At 45.8% G+C, this 23,156-nt stretch overlaps 1 protein-coding gene, 1 non-coding gene and 1 pseudogene across 6 annotated transcripts in view; all 3 read left to right on the top strand.

Moving 5' to 3' along the window:
- The window catches only part of Rufy3 (RUN and FYVE domain containing 3), a 79,874-nt gene that overhangs the window by 6,221 nt on the left and 50,497 nt on the right, over positions 1-23,156 (top strand). The window contains exon 1 of one of the 5 annotated variants that reach the window (XM_045161376.1): positions 11,474-11,698. The exons of 2 other annotated variants lie outside the window; for them this stretch is intronic. In XM_045161376.1, the coding sequence (XP_045017311.1) occupies positions 11,521-11,698 (178 nt within the window). In that variant the 5' untranslated portion in view covers positions 11,474-11,520. Of the gene's footprint in view, positions 1-11,473; positions 11,699-23,156 lie in introns of those variants that run through there. 2 more of the 5 variants (XM_045161377.1, XM_045161383.1) reach the window with 2 other exon arrangements.
- Positions 3,214-3,343, top strand: LOC123453464. Its single transcript, XR_006632845.1, has one exon. It is a non-coding gene; the product is annotated as a small nucleolar RNA SNORA33 (small nucleolar RNA).
- Positions 17,971-18,615, top strand: LOC123464438 (annotated as a pseudogene).

Below are 23,156 nucleotides of genomic sequence, written 5' to 3'. Positions count from 1 at the left end.
GACTGAACAAGAGATAGAGAATGAGAGAGACAGAAAAAGAATTGGTGCACCAGTCAAACTCCAGAAATGCCATCTTGCACACGTGTGTGGCCTTGCGTACTTGTGTATCTGACTTACGCCGGGCCACTAAGCCATGTCTCCAGCCCACATTTTGTTTTGGTCTTTTCGAGGTAGGGTCTCACTCTAGCTCAGGCTGACCTGGAATTCACTATGTAGTCTCAGGGTGGCCTCGAACTCATGGCGATCCTCCTACCTCTGCCTCCCAAGTGCAGAGATTAAAGGTGTGTGCCACCACACCCGGCTCCAGCCCACATTTTGTCTTTTAATCTTTCTTGGCTTGTCTTGGCTGATCCCCTTTGGATAACCACAGGCTAATTCTTTCCACTTTAGCTTCATTCTGGGTCCTGTCGTAGTCTGAAGGGCCCTTCATTTCGTAAGGGGAACGAGACTCATCAGACAGGGCGGCACTGGGGCCCCTGTGCGCTTGGAGAGCTACACACCCCAGATGCACCGGCGCTGCCTGTTCGCCACTGAAGGCCTGGCCTGGCGGGATGGGCCAGCGGCCAAAGGTGAAAGGCACTTGCCTAACTGAAGGCCGCAGGGTGAGTTCACCTTCCTGAATGATCTAGCTCCACACCCTCTTCTTTGTCACCGTAATTTCCATAAAGAATCCAGTGTGGCTGGAGAACACAGCGGGCTACTGGGTAGAAGTAGAAGGGAAAAGGAACAAAGGAAGCCGCTTCTTGTAGACGGGCTGACAGATGCTGGCCTCAAAACCACCTCACTTCACTGGGTCCCGTGCGTCTTGTGGGCTTATTTCATTTGTCGTGTCTGTTAAACAGGTAGAATTTGCAGAACTGAATAAAGGTGTTCTTGTTTGTTTGTTTTATTTTTCTTAAGGTAGGGTCTCGCTCTAGCCAAGGCTGACCTGAAATTCACTGTGTAGTCTCAGGGTGGCCGTGAACTCAGAGATCCTCCTACCTCTGCCTCCCGAGTGCTGAGATTAGAGGTGTGCACCACCACACCCAGCAAATATATATATTTATATATACAAATATGTAAAAAAATATATTTTTTTTAAAAAAGAGGTAGAGCCAGGCATGGTGGTGCACGTCTTTAATCCCAGCACTTGGGAGGCAGAGGTAGGAGGATCGCTATGAGTTCAAGGCCACCCTGAGACTACACAGTGAATTCCAGGTCGGCCTGAGCTAGAGTGAGACCCTACCTTGAAAAACAAAAACAAAAAAAGAGGTAGAATTTTACCAAGAACCTAAGAGGACATTTCCTTTTTCTTTCTTAGCTTTTTGTTAACAACCTCCATACATATGGACAGTTCTCCCGTGATCATCATCCCCTCCCTCCACCTTTCTTTCCCCTCCCTTAAGCCCCCCATTAAATCCCTTCTTTCCAACTAGTCTCTCTTCTAGTTTGGTGTCGTCTGTTTTCCTCCCGACTGTTATCCAGGCCTGTGTAGGCGCATCAGCCACCTCGTGCTAAGAGGAGACAAGTTTCTAGTGTAGGTCACAGACGTGGATAAGCAAAGGCCCATAGGTGTGTGATGATGACATATAGTCGGATTAACTGCATAATAATGACTTCTTTGTTAGCCATATATGTATATATATATATATATATATGTGTGTGTGTGTATATATTGTTTTTTCGAGGTAGGGTCTCACTCTTGCCCAGGCTGACCTGGAATTCACTATAGAGTCTCAGAGCGGCCTCGAATTCACGGCGATCCTCCTACCTCTTTAATCCCCAGTGCTGGGATTAAAGGCGTGTGCCGCCACGCCCGGCTAAGCTATGTTTTGAAAAGTCCTTAAGAAAACTGAAAGAGTTGATTAAAAGAGTTGCTGCCCTTCCATCACTGTATAATAAGGAACCTGTCGCTAATACAGGTAAGTAGAATCTGGTTTTATTTATTTACTATGGACACACTTAGTATGGGCACATCGTGCGTTGGTAACATCCTTTCCCTCATCCCTGCCCTCTTTCTGCTGGAGGCTCCCTAGAGGGGTTGTTGGTATCTCCCATGGGGTTGTGGGTTAGGCATTGTGGGAGCAGCATTCAGATATTGGGGGCGGGCAATGCCTCTGGGAATGACATCCCAACCTGTGGCTCTAACACTCTTTCTCCCCCTCTTCCACAAAATTCCCGGAGACATGTTGGGTATGTTTTAGGTCTACTTCAGTGATGAGCTCTTAGGAGCCTCTGCATCTCTGCTTTGGTGGGTGTCGAGTGTCCTCAGCGTCTGTCTCCTGTGCCCTGGCGCTGATTGTAGGGTTCACCATGGAAGCGCGCTCTTGTTTGTCTCCCCAATTCCTCTGTGGTTTCAGCTGGGGCTTGGCTGAAGTGCAAGGGGCTATTTATTTCCTTGGGTCTTGCTACCTTCCCAGAGTCATGTTTTTAAAACATGTTTTTAATTTAATTGCAAGCAGAGAGAGAGAGGTGGAGGGAGAATGGGCACTCCAGAGCCTCTTTCCACTGCAAACAAACTCCAGACATGTGTGCCACCTTGTGCATTTCACTTCACATGCACCCTGGGAGGATGGAACCAGGCAATCAGGCTTTACAAGAAAATGCCTTTAATCATGGAGCCATCTCTCTAGCCCTAGAATCACATTTCAGCCAACACTGAGGGCATCACAACTATTGTACTTCAAGCCAAACCTTATTAATAGTGACACTTCTTGCCGGGTGTGTGGCACACGCCTTTAATCCCAGCACTCGGGAGGCAGAGGTGGGAGGGTCACTGTTGAGTTCAAGGCCACCCTGGAGCTACAGAGTGAGTTCCAGGTCAGCCTAGACCGGAGTGAGACCCTACCTAGAAAAACCAAAAAAAAAAAAAAAAAAATAGTGACACTTCTGCTTCAGTTGCTAAGTGTCTCATAGACTGGCTTTAAAATTTGTTTAGGGAGACTGGGGAGATGGCTCGGTTGGTAAAGCACTTGATGTACAAACATGAGGACCTGAGTTCAGATCCTCAGTGCCCACAAAAAACAAATTGTTTAGGGGCCCATCATGTTGGCTCACACCTATAATCCCAGCACTGGGGAGGCTGAAGTAGGAAGATCACTGGGAGTTCAAGGCCCGCCTGGACTACAGAGTGAGCTCCAGGTCAGCCTGGGCTGGAATGAGACCCTGTCTCAAAACAAAAACAAGTTTATTTAGGGGAGCCAGTAGTGCACCATGAGCAATAAGGACTTTGCTGAGCCAGCTGATTAATCTGCTTAGCTGAATGTGTTTCTGCAGAACTTTAGAAACAGCTGACAATACCGATGTCATTTTATGAGCCTTAAGGACAACTGAGGTCATTACTGTCCCCCAAGATGGTACTGTATACAGGGCGTGGTGGCACATATGCCTTAGGAGGATCACTGTGAGTTCAAGACCAGACTGAGAATAGGGAATTCTAGGTCAACCTGGACTTAGAGCAAGACCATACATTACCAAAAAAAAAAAAAAAAAAAAAAAAAAAAGGCTATAATATAATGTTGAAGTGTTTTCTTAAGACTTAATTAAAACTTTACTGTTAGCCAGGCGTGGTGGTGCACACCTTTAAGCCCAGCACTGAGGAGGCAGAGGTGGGATCCCCATGAGTTCATGCCACCCTGAGACTACACAGTGAATTCCAGATCAGCCTGGGCTACTGCGAAACCCTACCTTAAAAAAATATTACTGTAACTTGTTCTAAACCTTTTTTTTCTTTTCAAATTATTTTTTATTAACAGCTTCCATGATTGTAAACAATATCCCATGGAAATGCCCTCCCTCCTCCCACTTTCCCCTTTGAAACTCCACTCTCCATCATATCCCCTCCCCCTCTCAATCAGTCTCTCTTTTATTTTGGTGTCACGATCTTTTCCTCCTATTATGATCATCCTGTGTAGGTAGTGTCAGGCACTGTGAGGTCATGAATATGCAGGCCATTTTGTGTCTGCAGGGAGCATGTTGTAAGAAGTCCTACCCTTCCTTTGGCTCTTACATTCTTTCTGTCACCTTTTCCGCATTAGACCCTGAGCCTTGGAAAGTGTGATAGAGATATTGCAGTGCTGAGTACTACTGTCACTTCTTTCCAGCACCATGATGCCTTCTTAATCATCCTAAGGTCACTGCCACCTGAAAAGAGAAGATTCTATACCAAAAGTGAGAGTAGCATTAATATATGGGTATGAACATTAAGAGAAGTGCTTACTGGACAGTTTAATAAGCATAGTATATACATTTAGCCAGACAGCAACAGATGTTACACCCCTAGGGCTCCTGACTACCCTTGTTTTAAGTTTTCAGTATCAGGGATGTATTCCCTCCCATGGAGCGGGCCTCCCATCCAATTAGAGGACAGTTGGTTTCCACCATGACAGACGTGCCACTATTGTACCCGTTGGCTCATTTGGCCTGGTTGGCCAAATCTAAGGCTTGCAGTGTCCACTGTTGAGTATCTTCACTGGTGATTTCTCTCTCTCCCATTGAACTACATGTAGAATGCCTTCTTCCAGCTTTCTGTCAGCTGGTCTGCATGGAGGTTATCAGCTCAGTTCCAGCAGGATTTCTCAGTGGCCTTGCAGCTTGTACTAAACTTAATCCAACTTGAAAAAGTTAATAAGTTATACAAAGAAAAATTTAAAATTTGTTGGACTTGTGAGGGGCCTGGGGTGGAGGGGTAGAGCAGGTGCTAACCATGAAGAGGCACCAAAAATATATTAAAGGAAGTCTAAAGTTGCATCATAGTGGTATTGAGAGGGTATTAATATGACAAAGCTAGCAATAAATATATATACATATATAATTTCCTCTTTTTTCCCTTTGAGATAAGTTCTTGTTGTGTACCTCAGCTGACCTCAAATTCTAGCTCATCTTGCCTTAGCCTCCTGGGTGCTGGGATTACAGGTGTGCATCACCACACCTGGCTTGCTGTAGCTACACTTGGATAATTTGAAAAGGGCCACGGTAGGAACTCTCCACAGACATTTTTCTGCTTCTGCTGTCTTTTTTTCTGAACTTAAGAAATCTGATGGCCACATGATGAGCATATTTTACAAAGTTCTAACCCATCGCTGTTCTCACTTCCTCACAACTTGAAAAAGGCAGTGCACCCTTTGCTCAGATCCCCTTGTAGCTTTCCTGAGTCAGTCATGAACACTTATCCTTGCAAATTTTCATTTCATGTAGTGAGAGTCATGCCTGTGTTTCCAGGACTGTAAACCAAGAAACGCTTCTTGTCATGATAATGATGATATTTGCTTAATATTTGCATGATAATTGCTTACTTCCTAGTTTGTGCCAAGTGCCATACCGAGCATTCTCCTAACATTTCATCGAACTGTGAAGTGGTCATAGGATTTCCCTCTTGGGGCAGAAGGGGGCACACGGACCCGCAAGGTGGGAGTTGCTCAGCTGCAGCGTGGGAGATGTGGGGCTTGCTGTGGGCATCCGCCTCCAGAGTGCACACACTCTGCCCGCTCCTGCATCCCTCCACAGCTGGAATCGTGGCCTAGGTTGCAGCCTTATTCTCAGGCAACGGCCCTCCACTTCCTGGTGCACTCACTAAAGCCTTGTCTACTGTGAATTAATGAATGAATAAATTTATTTCACAACTCACCATTTGAACAGAATAGCTGTGTATCTGCACATTACTCACTTGGGAATGTCTTAAACCGCTGTTTTTTGCCTGTAGCCTTGTTCTCTCATCTGCATCCCGATAGCACACACGAAGTAGCATGTATGCTCAGTGGACAAATCTGTTAGATACACTAGAAAGCACGTAGGAGGCTGAGGTAAACAGTTTGAGAGCTGTGGCCGGAGGATCATGAGTTCAAGGCTAGCCTGGGCTACATAGCAAGACTCTGTTAGAGAGAGAGGAAAAAGCCTTGTTAGAATCAGCTGCTTTTTGTTTGTTTGTTTGTTTTGTTTTGTTTTTAAGGTAGGGTCTCACTTTAGCCCAGGATGACCTGGAAGACACTCTTGTAGTCCCAGGCTGGTCTCGAACTTGCAGTGTTCCTCCAACTTCTGACTTCCAAGTGGTGGAATTAAATGTGTGTATCCCCATGCCCAGCTTCTTTTAAATGTTTTTTAAATTTTTTAATATTTTTATTTTATTTATTTGAGCGACAGACAAAGAGAAGGAGGCAGTGAGAGAGAGAGAATGGGCATGGCAGGGCTTCCAGCCACTGCAAACGAATTCCAGACGCATGTGCCCCCTTATGTATCTGGCTAACGTGGGTCCTGGGGAATCGAGCCTCAAACCAGAGTCCTTAGGCTTCACAGGCAAGCGTGTAACTGCTTCATCTCTCCAGCCCACTTTTTAAATTTTATTTTTATTTACTTATTTGCAAGGAAAGAGAGAGAGGGAAACGAAGAGAGAATGGGTATTGTGGTGGTTTGAATAGATGGCCCCCCATATATTCAGTTCTTTATTGTTTGTAGTTTGCATCTGCAGCCACCTGGCTGGAGGCAGTGTCACTGGGTGGATCTTAAGGTGTGGTGGTGGGTTTCAGATTTCAATCTGAAGATATGCAAAGTGTGCCTAGCTGGAGTTCCTAAAGTGTGCTGTGGCTTTTGACCTTTAGGCTTGTACTTCTCTCTCTCTCTCTCTCTGCCTGGACCTGTGAAGGCAGGCCAGCTTCTTCTGCCATTATGGAACTTCCCCTGGATATGTAGGCTTCAATAAATATCCCTTCCTCCATAACTGTGTCTGGTCTGAAAGTTCAACTCAGCAAACCTGCTTCTTGTAACTGCAAACAAACTCCAGACACATGCACCACTTTATGCATCAGGCTCTATGTGTGTACTGAAGAATCCAACCCAAGCCATCTGGCTTTGCAAGCAAGTACCTTAGCTGCTAAGCAATCTCTCCCCAGTGACTTGACATATAAACTGAGTTTGATTTTGAAACCACTGAAAACTTTTCAAGGTTGAAGTCAAAGGGGGGTGGGGAATACCAAAAGTGAATAGAAGGCCAGAGAGATGCTTAGTGGTTAAGGCGTTTGCTTGTGAATCCAAAGGACCTACATTTGATTCCCCAGGACCCATGTAAGCCAGATGCACAAAGTGGTGCATGCATCTGGAGTTCATTTATAGCCGCTGAAGGCCCTGTCATGCCCATTCTCTCTATATATCTGCTTTTGTTTTCTCTCTCTCTCACTCAATAAATAAATAAGTTTTTAAAACTTATTTTTAAAGACATGTTCTTTTTGTTGTTGTTGTTTTAAAGAGTGAATAGAGAGTGCTTTGGTGTTACATGTCTGCATCAGCCAGCATCTGCTGGGTAACCTGGGACTTGGTCTGTGAACAGATTCAGAGATGATGTGCAGTTCTCACGGAGGGCTGTGCTCTTTGTGAAGCTGGGTGTTTCTTTAATTTTACAGCGGTGTAAATTCAGGTGAGAGGCAAATAGATTTCCCAGAGTTGTTTAGATAAGCTGTTAATAGGTTCACATGTGTAAGTCATTGTTTACTGCCATCGAGCCATGACATCAGCTTCATTTCCCAAGGTGGAACTTCTTTCTCGTCTTAGCCTGGTTAATTTTAATGACTTATGACAATCAATGAGTTGTGCTGCTCCTGGTGGCATCTGTTTCTAACAAAATAATGATAACTCAACTTCCTGGGTGTAATCATTTCATAACTACCCATTGTCATCTTTGGTTACTATCTGTGAAGCAATGCTGTATTTATTGGTCATTTTCCCTATTGCTGTGACCAAATACCTGATGAGAAGCAACTTCAGAGGAAGGGTTGATTTGGGCTTATGGTTCAAGGAGTTACAAGTCACCAGGAGCAGCACAACTCATTGTCATAAGTCCTTGCCTATGAGCAGTGAGGAGCTGCTGCAGACTCCGTGATGTAGAGATTTGTATGTCTTACTGATGGAATATTTTCCTTCTGTGTGAAGCTAATACGTCTACTTACTTAGTAAAGACACAATGTAAAAAGTCCTTAAGCTGGGCATGGTGGCTCACACCTTGAATACAAGCACTCGGGAGAGGGAGGTAGGGTTTTCCTGTCCTTGTTGCTTGATAACCTAGGTGTTCCTGTTGTGCTGGGATGCTGTATCCAACCCAGGCCTCCTCTTCGTAATTAGTGAAAGGCTGTTTGTCATGGCTGTGGTCAGTCTGAATTCAGGGGGAGCATTTGTCCTCCAGCCATGATTTCACTTTCTGGGTTTTCATTTGCTTGAGGTCAGCTATAACCTGAAAACATTACATGGAACATTCCAGAAATACATAATTCCTAACTTTTCAATTGCACGCCACTGTAAGGAGTCTTGGGCCTTTTCTCTCCATCCTGCTCAGGACAGAATCAATCCATTTGGCCAGTGTCCACACACAGGTACCCTTCTATCATCTGTCAGCTACCCTGTGTTAGAGTCTGTGGTTTCAAGTGACCTTTATGTGATCGTGTGGCACTATGTCACAATGCCTCTGTCATTTACCTGACTAGGTCCTGAGTCACCTCACATCATCACAAGAAGAAGGTGAGTTTGGTGCAATATTTTGAGACAAAGACCATATTTACATAACTTATTATAGTATATGGTTATAGAGACTCTATTTTTCTAATTAGTTTCTTTGTTCACCTCTAAGTGCTTCTAATTTATAAACTATCATGTATGCATAGTGCAAGGTCAAATGGGCTATCCTTGGTTTCAGGCGTCCACTAAGAAACCTTCCCTAAAGGGAGAGAGTGGCTGTGGGACCCAGAAATCACAGCGCAGTCAGGCTTGACCATGTGGCCATTGCTCTGAACCTTAAGGTTATATAATTGACCTACAGCTTTTTCTGTTTTCCTTTCTGTTTTTTTTTTTTTTTGTTTGTTTGTTTGTTTTGTTTTTTTTGAGGTAGGGTCTCACTCTAGTTCAGGATGACCTGGAATTCACTATGGAGTCTCAGGGCGGCCTTGAACTCACGGTACGAGGATTGCTGTGAGTTCAAGGCCACCCCTGAGACTCCATAGTGAATTCCAGGTCAGCCTGGGCTAAAACAAGACTCTACCTCAAAAGAAAAATAAAAAAGGTGTGTGACACCACACTCAGCCTATTTATTTATTTGAGAGAGAGAAAGAGAATGGGCACAACAGGGCCTCTTGCCACTGCAAATAAACTCTAGATGCATTGGCCATTTTATGCATCTGGCTTTTTGTGGGTACTAGGGAATCAAAAGACCAGCAGACTCGTTAACTGCTAAGCCATCTTCCCAGTCCATCCTTGAATTCTTGATCCAAGTTCTTAAAATGGTGTATTTCACCTTAAAGTTAAAACCTTTAGGGCTAAGCATGGTGACGTATGCACGCCTTTAATCCCAGCACTAGGGAGGCAGAAATAGGAGGATCGCTGAGAGTTCAAAGCCACCCTGAGACTACATAGTGACTTCCAGGTCAGCCTGAGCTAGCGTGAGACCCTACCTCAGAAAACCAAAAGAAAAAAAGAAAAAAAAGAAAAGAGCTAAAACCTTTAGTCAGGCATGGTGGCACATGCTTTTAATTCCAGCACACAGGAGGCTGAGGCAGAATCCCACTGTGAATTCAAGGCCAGCCTGAGGCTAATTCCAGGTCAACCTGGGAAAATAGAGACCCTACCTCAAAGAACAAAAACAAACAAGCAAACAAACAAACAAACCCTAATATCTCTGAATAGAAAAGCTGGCTTTCAATTTTCTGAAACACTTTCAATGAAAGTCCTTAGCATTCTTCTGCCACTTAATAGCTCAGAAAGCCAGTACTAATCTTTTTGCTATCAAGCTATAAATACTTCATTGGACTGAATATATTCGCATACACGTTAGCTGATTGAAGAGAATTAGATAATGTGTCCCAAGATGGGACGACTTTAAAATATGACACAGATTGAACATCTCCTTAGAAATATATGCTATGTTCAATGCAGAAACTTAATAGATATAGCAGTGTCCAAAAAGGAAGGAAATGGACTCTAATTAGGAAGGATTTTACTTCCTTCCACATTTATTTATTTAAGAGAAAAGGAGAGTGGGGCTATGTATGGACACATCAGGCCCTGTTGCTGCTGTACCCAAGCTGCAGACATGCACCGCTTTGTGCACCTGGCTTACGTGGGTACCTGGGCAGGCTGTATAAGCAAGCACCCTTAACTGCTGAGCCGTCTCCCAAGCGTGATTTCAGTTTTTTAACTTCAGGGTTGCTTTACTTACTCTTCCATCCAGTCTTAAACGGTCAGGCCTTTGTATCTTGGAGAAGCAAGTTATAGATACTTAAGATACTTCAATTAAAAGCTTGCTTTATTGTTACTTAGAAATCTCACCTTTAGCGTAGTAAAGAATTTTAAAAGCCGTATGTGTAAGGATAGAAGTGATAAACGACTGTCAGTGCTTTGTGCGGTCTTTGCCGAGGAGCACTGCTGGAATGAGTCCTCTTGCTCTTCAGCCCTTCTGTCCCCAGCGGGAGGGACGGATGGAGATGTGCGCAGTGTGTCATGTCTGATCGTGGCTTGACTAGCACAGTCTGGAAGTGGGTTGTGCAGCGGAGAGGGAGGGGGAGGGCGAGGGCGAGCGGTCAGGTTGCTCTTCCCGCATCCCGGAGCATCCCCGAGCGTCTCCGAGCATCCCGGAGCGTCTCCGAGCATCCCCGAGCGTCTCCGAGCGTCCCCGAGCATCTCGAATTGTCCCGGAGCATCCCCGAGCGTCTCCGAGCGTCCCCGAGCATCTCGAATTGTCCCGGAGCGTCCCCGAGCATCTCGGAGCGTCCCCGAACGTCCCGGAGCATCCCGAGTGTCCGCGAGCATCCCGGAGCGTCCGCGAGCATCCCGAGCGTCCGCGAGCGTCCCGAGCATCCCTAAGCGTCCCCAAGCATCCCGGAGCATCCCGAGCATCCGCGAGCATCCCTAAGCGTCTCGAGCATCCCGAGCGTCCCGAGCATCCCTAAGCGTCCACAGCATCCCTAAGCGTCCCCAGCATCCCTAAGCGTCCCCAGCATCCCGAGCGTCCCCAGCATCCCGAGCGTCCCCAGCATCCCTAAGCGTCCCCAGCATCCCGAGCGTCCCGAGCATCCCTAAGCGTCCCCGAGCATCCCGAGCGTCCGCGAGCATCCCTAAGCGTCTCGAGCATCCCGAGCATCCCTAAGCGTCCCCAGCATCCCTAAGCGTCCCCGAGCATCCCGAGCATCCCTAAGCGTCCCCGAGCATCCCTAAGCGTCCCCAGCATCCCGGGCGTCCCGAGCGCGGTCACGTGGCCCGGCCGCGCGCCCGTCGGCCATCTTGGCGAGCGGCGGCCGTGGGACTCGCTCGCATCCCGGCGCGGCCGAGCCCGGGCGGCGGCGGCGGCGGCGGCTGAGCGGCTTTCCAGCGCCGGTCGGGAAGTCGGGCGTGGCGTTCGCGCGTCTTCGCTCCCTCGTCTTCCCCGGCTCCGAGGGGCGGGCCCGCGCTCCCCGGCCGCCCGGGCCTTCCTCCTCGGCGCGCTCCCCTTTGTCGCGGAGCCGCCCGGCCGCTTTCCCGGGCTCGGCGGCGCGGCTCTGCGGGTGAGCGGCGCCGGCTCGCCGCTGAGTCATCATGTCCGCCCTGACGCCCCCGAGCGACGCGCCCACCCCCACCACCGACAAGATCACCCAGGCGGCCATGGAGACCATCTACCTGTGCAAGTTCCGCGTGTCCATGGACGGAGAGTGGCTCTGCCTGCGGGAGCTGGACGACATCTCGCTCACGCCCGACCCCGAGCCCACCCACGAAGGTACGGTCGCGCCCGGCCGCCGCCTCTGCCCCTCCCCGGCCGCCGCCTGCCTTCCCGGGCCGGGGACCTGCATGCCGGCCACGGCTTTTGGCCATCGAGGCCTTTCATCCTCGCCTACCCGCGGCCCCCTTATCCGCCTTTCCTGGGAAAAGATTTTTTGTTCTACCCCCTGAGGTCTCCCTTCAAAGATGCTGGTGCTCTTAAGAGTTCTTTGTCTCTAAGCCTCCAAAAGGGAACATTTGAGATCACTTGAACATCTGATCCTCACTCATAGTAAGCAAGTCATCATTTTTGTTCCTGTTTTCAATTGTACGAATTACAAGTGCCTCCTAGCAGTAAATTAAGAAAGCATGACGGATTATAGGATTCTACATCAGTACAGTAGGAACACCAGAAGTGTGTCTTGGCGTGTACGTAGAGCGTTAAGCAGGCTACTGCATGGAGAAAATAGTTCAAAAACACTACCCTTTTATCTATTCTGTATCAAGTTAGAGGATAAAGCTCTTTCATATTTGGCATTGATGTAAGGATATGAACTCTAAGAAAAGATGTCTTATAAAGGTTGAAGACAATTAACATGCTGATCCGTCTATGGAACCTGAGATATTCCTTGAAAAACTACTTGTGTTTACTATTATGACTCATTTGAAATTTTCAGTGTCGGTGTCCTTGAAATTGTTGTGGTCTCTTGACTTTCTCTCAGAGTAGTTCCTGCATTGCCGGGCATTTCTTTCATTGTCAGGCTTTTACTCCTTAATTCTCTTAATGCCAAGCTGCAAGTTGTTTTCTTTTTAGTATCATGGCTTCTCAGCTTCTGTTTATTCTTCTTCAAATAATGAGGATTAAAATGCTAGCATGTGACAAGAAAGTATTACTGAGCTCCTGCCTGGTGTCCAGGTGTATGCACAAGACCAGAGGTCCTAAGGTGAAGTGCACTGCAGGTGGAGTTAGGAAAAGTGACCCCTTGCCCTTGACCTTGTGTAGTCTTCCATGATTTCATCTTTCTGTTTGATAGAATTTTATCTTCCCAGTCAGACTTGAGAAAATTTTAGAAAGGCTCAATGACCCAGAACAAAAGCGGTCAAATTGCTTCTTGAGAGCAGGTTTTTGTTTTTTGAAGACCTTTGGCAGCTAGCAATGGGCTTATCAATTAAACAGCTTCCCTCAGCTATGTCCCCAAGGGTCAGAAGATGACAGCTGAAATTCTATACAATGCCAATATTGTTTCTCACAGCCTCAGAGCTATTTGAAAAAAGCTGCCAGAAGCCTTTTAGCAAATGTCTCTGCATATTTTGTTTGAAAAAAGAAATCCCCATCGTTTTTTGAAAACCATGTACTATGAAATATTTCCTTATTTATAAATCCCTTTATGAAGAGTTTGCAAAAATAATTCTAAACAATTGTAGTACTTTTTGAGTATATATATGCTTTTTGCACAAGAGTTCTATGGGTAAGGAAAAGTGGACTGTTGGGTTTGTGTAAACATTTGTGCTGGCCCTGTTTGAATTCTTTTTTGTTTGTTTTGTTTGTTTGTTTGTTTGTTTGAGGTAGGGTCTCACTCTAGCCCAGGTTGACCTGGAATTCACTATGTAGTCTCAGGGTGGCCTCGAACTCATGGTGATCCTCCTAACTCTGCCTCCCAAGTGCTGGGATTAAAGGCGTGCGCCACCACGCCTGGCTCTGTTTGAATTCTTTTTTAAAAAACATTTTATTTACTTATTTGAGAGAGAGAGGGAGAGAATAGGTGCAACAGGGCCTCCAGCCTTTACAAATGAACTCCAAACACATGCACCACCTCGTGCATCTGGCTTACATGGGTCCTGGGGAGTTGAATCTGGGTCCTTAGGCTTAGCCGGCAAGCACTTTAACTGCTAAGCTGTCCCTCCAGCCCCTGTTTAAATTCTTCATTGAGAAATGTGTTGCTGCAGATGTGAGCACAGTAATGTGGAAAATGTATGAGGAGCACAGATGGAACTGTAAGAGACAGTCCTTTGATTAAGGCAGGTAAGTTTCCAATTAAAGAGAATGTGGGAAAAAGTGGAGTTGCTAACAGTATGTTTGGGGAGTTTACCTTGAATTATACAAAAGAAACAGTTATTTCAAATGGGAGTTTTTTGTGGTTGTTTTTTTTTAATTATTGGCCTTGAAGGCCTGCACAGGTCTAGTGGTGCAGGAAGCCAGGAGGTACTGCTCGGAGATTTGAGTTCCTTGCTCCACCAGCCAATGCTGTCTTAACAGTCATTTGGACCCAAAAAATGTTTGCTTTAATGTTAATACCAGTGACAACTATTAGATTTAACTTAACTATGTCCACGTAGTAGTGATCACTGGTTATGTGAATAGCTGACAGAATGGAGCTCCTTCTATCTGGGCTACCTGACAGATCCTCAGAGAAGAAAGTCTGACTTATAGATGCCCCTGACCCTCAGCAAAAACGCAGAAATGTCCCTTCTTAAGAAACTGATGTATCCATAGAAGCTCCGTGCTTTCCAGGTGGTATTTTCTGCAACTGTTCATGGGCTTTGCTGTGCTCAACACTGTAGGAAGGCCTGGGCTGAGGCTCTGCTTTGCTTAACCCTAGGAGGCAAGGTTGGACACATTCCCCTCCCTTCCTCAGGGCTTATATGTTTTTTGTTTTGTTTTGTTTTAAATATTATAAACAAACATATTCATATATTTGCAAAGAGAGAGAGAGAATGGGTATGCCAAGGCCTTCTGCCACTACAAATGAACTACAGATGCTTGTACCACTTTGTATAACTCACATACTTAGTTACTGGGGGTTAAAATCCAGGGCAATGTTTCAAGCAACAATTTTAACCACTTTCAAGCAGTGATTTTTTAACCACTGAGCCATCTCTCCAGCTCTTCTTTTGTTTTTAAATAGAAGAAATCTATAACTTTAGATTGTCCCTCAAGAACAGAGCCAAGGATTGAGTCTACAAGGAAGGAGAGGAGGGGTCAGGAGAGGCGTCAAGGTGTGAGACGTGAGCTAGGCCTTGCGACGTGGTCAGCAGTCAGATGTGAGGCAGGGCATCTCCAACCACCTCATCAACTGCCCACACCAGGGAATCGCGGGAAGTGGCTAAGAGCCTACAATGCTGTGGTGGACACAACAGGGTGCCCAGCTGGACGGGGCTAGACTGAGGAGTCTGGACTTGACTCTAATGAACAGCTACTGGGGCTCTGTATGGAGCAGTTTTTAATATGGAATAAACCCTCTGGCAGCAGTGTTGTGGGTGGACACAAGGTCTCCAGGGACCCTTAGCCATGGCTGTTAAAGTGGTGCGGGGGAGAGGTGGCAGTAAAGGGAAAGCAGGGACAAGTGAGCCACAGACAAGCCATTTGCTTATGGCTCAGTAGTCCCGGGGCTGTGGGCTGAAGGTGGGGTGACTGAATGAGAGCCGGGTGCGGGGCTTGAGTCCTGGTTCCTTTCACCAGTTAGGAATGAGAAGGGAGGAGAAGGCTTGGTGTCTGATGCTGACAAATTGTGGCAAACAAAAGGAGCGCCATCAGACGAAGAGGCCAGTCCTGCACCCCCCCATCATGGCTCTCATTGACACCTCCCCAGGGGACTCCCCCGCTTTATGGACAGCCGCCTTGACAAGTAGGGTTGTCCTTTGTGAAGGTAGGAAGTCGGAGGGAAGGAAGGGTGGGACATTCATGATTTGGGATATGACTTACTTCCCTTTTGTCAACATGGGAGCACCAGCCTTGTTTGTATAGAGTTGGGTATTTTTTTTTTTTTTTAATTTGGTTTGGCTTGGGTTTTTGGGGGAGTGGGGAAGGGACAACAGTCCAGACTGCCCTTGAACTTGCTATGTTAGCCAGTGCTGTTCTTGGACTCCTGGTCCTCTTCCCTCCACCTCCCAAGTGCAGGGAGTACAGGCGTATGCCACAAGTTTCTGAAAACTAAAGCATTGCCAATTATCTAGAGATGATGCACCCTTTGTTTTCCTCAAGAATAGCAGCAAAACACCTTAAAGCATGATTATGGTGATTTCAAAATTACACCACTCCTAACATGGGTGATATGTTTTTTAAGTCATAATGTTTTATAAGTATTTCTGCTCACCTGCATCTGGATTTCTTGGCACAGCATTATTGAAACAAGTATATGTGTAATTCCAAAATCAGGAAAACAAGAGAGATGTTTTCAGAAATTCCTCAATACATGGTGTGTGTGTGTGTGTGTGTGTATGTGTGTATGTGTGCGCGCGTGCGCACATGCAGGACAAGCTGTTATCACGTGTGTAACAACCAACTGGGCTGTAATTGTGGCTTGGTTTATAAGGTTACCCTGTTGGTTACCTAACTGACAATTTGTATGTTTACAAACCTTTCTTTTTGTTTTGTTTTGCTTTGTTTTTCGAGGTAGGGTCTCACTCTAGCCTGGCTGACCTGGAACTCATTGTGTAGTCCCGGGTTGGCCTCAAACTCACAGTGATCCTCCTACCTCTGCCTCCCAAATGCTGGGATTAAAGGTGTGTGTCCCTGTGCCAGACTACAAACTTCTTTCTTTCTTTCTTTTTCTTTTTTCTTTTTTTTTTTTTTAATGGGAGAGAGAGGGAGGGAGGGAGGGAGAGAGAGAGAGAATGAATTGGCCTGCCAGGGCCTCTAGTCACTCTTAATCAAACTCCAGACACGTGTGCCACCTAGTGCGCATGTGCGACCTTGTTCACCTGCACAACCTTGGCTTACATGGGATCTGGAGAGTTGCACATGGGTCCTTAGGCTTCACTGGCAAGTGCCTTAACCACTAAGCCATCTCTCTGGCCCTACAAAATCTTTTTTTTTTTTTAACTTTTGATTGATGACATATAGACAATATTCCAATGCTCTTAATTCTCTCCCACTCTCTTCTCAATATCTGAAACAGAATATGTAAAGAATGAAGTCCCCAGCCAGGCATGGTAGCAAATGCCTTTAGTCCCAACACTCAGGAGGCAAAAGTAGGAGGATCGCCATGAGTTTGAGGCTAGCCTGAGACTACAGAGTGAATTCCAGGACATCCTGGGCTAGAGTGAGACCCTACCTTGAAAAACCAACAACAACAACAAAAAGCCCAGCATGGTGGTGCACACCTTTACTCTCAGCACTCAGGAGCAGAGATAGGACGAAGTTTGAGCCCAGCCTGAGGCTACAGAGAGTTCCAAGCCAGCCTGGGCTAGAGTAAGAACCTACCTCAAAAAAAAAAAAAGCAAACAAAAAGAATGAAGTTCTGAGCCTTTTGTATCTTATACCTTATGTGACTAAATTGAATTTGACTTAAAAGATTAAAGTAGTGCTCTATTTCAAGAGAGAAAACAGGCTGGGGAGATGGCTCAGTTGCTAAAGAGAGAAAATTATATTTTTAAGCTTATTTTCTTTACCCAGTAAAATGTTCTATTTTTAATAGGATTTGTGTTATAAGTGAAATCCCTTTTTTTTAAATTTGTATTTATTTTTATTTATTTTAGAGAGAGCCAGATAGAGAGGGAATGGACCTTCAGCCACTGCGAACAAACTCCAGGCGCATGTGCCACATTGTGCATCTGGCTTACATAAGTCCTGGGAAATTGAGCCTGGGTCCTTTGGCTTTGCAGGCCAGTGCCTTAACCACTAAGCCATCTTTCCAGCCCCAAATCCCTAATTCTTCAACTGAATGTCCAGTTTTCAACTAATTTCCTTTTGTCTTCCACATTCTTTAAAAAAACATTTATTTGCACGTACGTGTGTGTGTGTGTGTGTGTGTGTGTATGCTCACTAGTGTCTCCTGCCACTGCAAATGAATGCCCATCGGGTTTGATGTAGGTGGCTGGGGAATTGAACTCCAGGCTGATAGGCTTTGTAAGCAAACACCTTTAACTACTGAGCCATCTCCCCAGATCTATTTTTTTATGTTGTTTTTGTTTGTTTGGTTGGTTGGTTTTTTGTTGTTGGTTGTTTGTTTTTTGTTTTTTTTTTTTGTTTTTTTTTTTGTTTTTGTTTTTCGAGGTAGGGTCTCACTGTAGTCCTGGCTGACCTGGAATTGACTATGTGGTTTCAGGGTGGCCTCGAACTCACAGCAATTCTCCTACCTCTGCCTCCGGAGTGCTGGGATTAAAGGCGTGCACTGGCATGCCCGATTTATGTTGTTTTTAAAATAGGGTCTCACTGAAGCCGAGGCTGACCTGGAACTCGCTCTATAACCAGGTTGGCCTTAAACCCATGGGGGTCTTTTCACCTCAGCTTCCCACATCCTAGGATTAAAGATGTGAGGACGAGAATTTGAAGGTGTCCAAAGCCACATAATGTCAGTAGTTTGTTCATCCGTCCATGCCAAATGGATTGCGGGTAAATTGATTGGGGCAGCAACGCAGAAAACAGCTAAAGTGAGAGGGACCGGGCTTGTTCTGGATCTCTACTTATTAAAGTATTTTAATAAGCAAAAAACTTACTTGCTCACGAGGCCCTTCAGCAGGGCACTGTTGGTTACTGTGCTCCTCGGAGCTTTGCCCGTCGCTGGAACAAAGCATGTGAAGCATGAACTGGCCGAGACCATCTTCGAAGTCAGCGGTCTTAGATCCAGGGACAGGAAAGCCCTGGGCAGGAACCGCCTCCTGGAGAGTCCCCTCCGTTCGGAACCCACTACTGTACCCAAAAGTTGGGAAGAACCCAATGTCTCTTCAACACAGTGAAGCATCTAGAAGCCAAAAGGAAAGACTGATGTGTTTGCTTTATAACTTCATTACGGACTGTCTGTTTGTCTTGGGGATTTACAAAAGCAAGAAGTGAATGAGGTGAAAGGGTTGGGATTTTCTGTGAGGTTTATGGTCATGTGTCAGAGTTTCTTTACAGTGAACATATTTTCAGATTACGCTGTGCCTAGCACTGTGCTGCATTATTTTGTAAGCTCACTATTTTAGAAGGGAGGTACTGTTTTATTATTATTTTACTTTTTGGTTTTTTGAGGTAGGGACTTGCTCTAGCCCAGGCTGCCTCCTAAGTATTGGGATTAAAGGCATGCACCACCATGCTTGACTTTTTTTGTTGTTGTTGTTTTGTTTTTCAAATTCTTATTATACCATGGTAATAGCCTCCTCCCGCAACTTTCCCCTTTGAAACTCCATTTTCCATCATATCCCCTCCCCATCTCAATCAGTCTATCTTTTATTTTGATGTCATGATCTTTTCCTCCTCTTAGATGGTCTTGTGTAGGTAGTGTCAGGCACTGTGAGGTCATCGATATGCAGGCCATTTTGTGTCTGGGGGGAGCATGTTGTAAGGAGTCCTACCCTTCCTTTGGCTCTTAAATTCTTTCTGCCACCTCTTCCGCATGAGACCCTGAGCCTTGGAAGGTGTGACAGAGATATTACACTACTGAGTACTCCAGTCACTTCTTCCCAGCACCATGATGCCTTCTGAGTCGTCCCAAGGTCACTGCCATCTGAAAAGAGAAGATTCTCTACCAAAAGTGATAGTAGAATTAATATAAGGGTATGAACATTAAAAGAAGTGCTTACTGGGCAGTTTGATAAGCATAATATGTACATTTAGCCAGATAGCAGCAGACATTACACCCCTAGTGTTCATGACTACCCCTGTTTTAAGTTTTCAGCATCAGGGATGTATTCCCTCCCATGGACTGGGCCTCCAGTCCAATTAGAGAGCAGTTGGTTTCTACCATGACAAACTTGCCACAATTGCACCTGTTGGCTCATTTGGCCTGGTTGGCCAAATCTAAGGCTTGCAGTGTCCACTGTTGAGTATCTTCATTGGTGATTTCTCTCTCTCCCATTGAACTGCATGCAGAATAGCTTCTTCCAGCTTTCTGTCAGCTTGGCTTGTTTTTATTTATTTATTTTGCTTTTGGTTTTGTTTTGGGTTTTGGTTTTTTTCAAGGTAGGGTCTCCCTCTAGCCCAGGCTGATGTGTCACTCACTCTGTAGTCCCAGGTTGGCCTTGAACTCACAGTGATCCTCCTACCTCTGCCTCCCGAGTGCTGGGATTAAAGGCGTGCACCACCACACCCAGCAAAAAAGAATATTATTTATGGGGGATTGTTGACTTTCAACTAGAATCAGAGGAACAGAATAGAAAATGACATGAAGACTTCTTGGTACCTAGCGAGTGTGATTTCAGCTGAATGAACAGCAGGGCTCAGGAGGCTCGTTGAGTGTGGCGTGCTTACTCCAGGCTTGCGTGAGGCCCAGTGCCCACTCCACATCAGACAGTGGCCACGTAGGGACTAGGCCGTGGAAAGCTGGTATATGCCTGCTAACAGTGAAGGTGGTGTCACAATCATGGGGTTTATTTAGTGATTGATACTTTCAGCTGTTGTGTTGGTCGTCAGAAGCATCGCTTATGTCTCTTTGGATTCAGTTACATCATTACCCAGCAGTGATAAGTCCTCGTGGTCTCTCCTGTGTCAGTTCCGGTGGCTTTGTCCATAATTGAGCATCGTCCGGCTGAAGTCCTGTGAGCGTCTCAATGAGGCCATAAGCGCTGAGTAGTAAATATGAGCACTGGCGGTATCACTGCGGAGTCCAGGTGTCTCGTGTTTACTTGAGACAGGGTCTTTGCTGTGTAGTCCTGACTGACCCAGAACTCAGTAGGTACACCAGAGTGGCCTGGAGCGTGTGGAAACCATACTGTCTTTGCCTTCTGAGTTCTGGGATAAGCATACACCACCATGTCCCAGTCTTCTTATGCTTTATTTGAAATGTTCTCCACAGGACTATACCAAAGTGGCATGATAGCCAGGCATGGTGGCGTGTGCCTTTAATCCCAGCACTTAGGAGGCAGAGGTGGGAGGATCGCTGAGAGATCAAGGCCACCCTGAGACTACACAGTGAATTCCAGGTCAGCCTGGACTAGAGTGAGACCCTACCTTAAAAAACTAAAAATTGAAAAGTGGCACGAAAAGCTACGTGTGGCAAGGGTGTTCCTGACTCGGGATGGATTGAGTAGCAGCCATATTAAATCCTGACTCTTCAGCCACACATGCCCAAGCCTTTCTCCAAGAGACTTTGTTTCTCCAACATGCTTTCAGACTCCTTTTTATTATACTTTCCTATCCAAGGGGGCTGTTGATTCGATACCTAGCAGCCCGAGCTCCTTACACTGGCCCCTCAGGAGCCTGTGGGAGCGCCGAGTCAGGAGAGGGCCCACCTCCTGACTCACTGCACACATGAGCCCTTCGCTAACAAACTCTCATCCTCTCGTGAGTCTCCCCAGTATTGTGCACATTGTTTCAGTGTGCTCACAAACACTCTCCCCTTAGTTAATTCTAATTTCTTTTTTTTTTTTTTTTTTTTTTTGGTTTTTCGAGGTAGGGTCTCACTCTGGTCCAGGCGAACCTGGAATTAACTCTGTAGTCTCAGGGTGGCCTTGAACTCACGGCGATCCTCCTATCTCTGCCTCCCGAGTGCTGGGATTAAAGGCGTGCGCCACCACGCCCGGCTTAATTCTAATTTCTACTAACCTATATAAAAGTCCTTTGGGGCAAAAACTTTCCTTTTCATCTGTAGATGTCCTCGCAGTGCCGAGTACGTTCACAGTAGACAAACCTTAGGTATACTCAGTAATTCTTGTAGCCTCAGAAACAAACTAACGTCAGAAGAGAAGATTTCTGAGATACCTTGCCTCTGTTGAAATATACCTTAGCTGTGGTTTGGGGGTTTCTTTCTTCTTAATTGTTTAGCCTATTCTGAATTCGTGTTTGGAACACGGCAGCTCGTCCTTCCCGGGGACCAGCGTTCTGTGCTGAGGAGGGAGCACCCCTGGCGGCGCTGCCTCGAGGCCGTGAATCCCAGCACGCTCTGTGCAAATCACCTTGTCGCTAGGAGTCCCATGCCTTCGGAAGTTACCTCCAGTAACCTGTCCTGGGGGTAATCAGAGATACAGTTTTGACTTACGTGACAGGTATGTTATCTCAGTACTGTGACTTTCAGTAAGGTAGCAGTGAACTTTGAAAGCCACTTAAAGAGCCCAAGAGGAAAATAACTTAATAGTTGTAGAATGTCTGCACAGCAGGCAGTAAATACTGTTGTGGAACAGAATTCAGCCACCTAGGGAAATGTTCAGAATATAACGTGTATTTTCTGCATGCTTGTGGTCTTACCACAGTATATCATTATTGTCTTGTTAGTTATCATTAACCTCCTGGGCTTAGTTTATACATTCAACTTTATCATAAGTATATATGTGTAGGAAAGTACTTGAGAGAGTAAGGAAAATACGTAGCATACAGACAGCATGGTACCCCACAGTTTTGAAGCATCCACAAGGGCCTTAGAACCCATTTCTGATGGAGAAGAACCAAGTGCTACATGTAAAACACTCTCCCCTCCAGAAGACCAGGCTGTGCGTGCTTCTCTGGGCTGTAAAGACCATTCCATAGGAGAGGCCCTATTCCAGGCCTTAACAAGTCACTTTAGCTTCCTGTGTATGTTGTAACAAATTGTCACCAAGGTAGTAACATAGTTTTGGAGTCTAGAAGTTAATCGTTGTACCTAAGCTAACCCAGGCGTCCCAGGGGAGAGCCTGTCCTTGTCCCCTCAGCGCTGATGACTGGCGGCATCCCTCGTCCTGCGAGTGCGCCCTTGACTGCCCGCCTCCATGTTCACGTGGCTTCTCTGCGACTGTCTCACGACTAAGAATGCATTGTCTGGGTTAATCCCACGACCATTTAATCATTCTATGTAAAGACCCTGTCTTCTTATAAAATGAGAGTAATTTTACTGCAGGGGTTAGAACATGAATATCTTTGGGAAACATTTTAGCTTATCACAAATTATCAGTAAACTGTAAAATCTTAAATGTTCTATTTGACTAAAACAGTATTAAATTCATAATCAGCAAGATAAATATGGAAAATAATAAATTTGGAAATCAAAGAAGTCACAAACAAACAAAAAAAAAACCCTCAGACAAAATGATCAGGCAAACACATTTCAGATGATTGTGTGTACTAAGAGTGTCTAGGGAGAGACTTCCAGATGTGAAACCTCTTCAGAGTATGCAGCCTGCAGTAGTGTGTAGGGAGAATCAGATTTAAAACCTCTTGCTTGGCCAGGCTATAGTGGGCCACGCCTGCAATCCCAGCCCTCAGGAGACTAGGGTAGGAGAATCACTGCATTTGAGACCAGCTTTCAGACAGGAAGTTCAGGCATGGTGCACAGACCTGTAATCCATGAATATAGTAAATTTTAAGGGCTGGAGAGATGGCTTAGTGGTTAAGGTGCTTTCCAGAAAAACCAAAGGACCCAGGTTCAATTCCTCAGTATCCATGTAAGCCAGATGTACAAGGTGGTGCATGCATCTGGAGTTTGTAATAAATAAAATAAGTTTTAAGAGCTTATTCTCAAGCTAATATAGCCACACTTTTTGTTTGTTTTGTTTTTCAGGGTAGGGTCTCACTCTAGCCCAGGCTGACCTGGAATTCACTATGGAGTCTCAGGGTGGCGTCAAACTCACGGAGATCCTCCTACCTCTGC

Source organism: Jaculus jaculus, chromosome 11 (genome assembly GCF_020740685.1).
Source record: "Jaculus jaculus isolate mJacJac1 chromosome 11, mJacJac1.mat.Y.cur, whole genome shotgun sequence".
Taxonomy (NCBI): Eukaryota; Metazoa; Chordata; class Mammalia; order Rodentia; family Dipodidae; genus Jaculus; species Jaculus jaculus.
The sequence above is the reverse complement of the archived record's forward strand: the minus strand, read 5'-3'. Positions and strand labels throughout refer to the sequence as shown.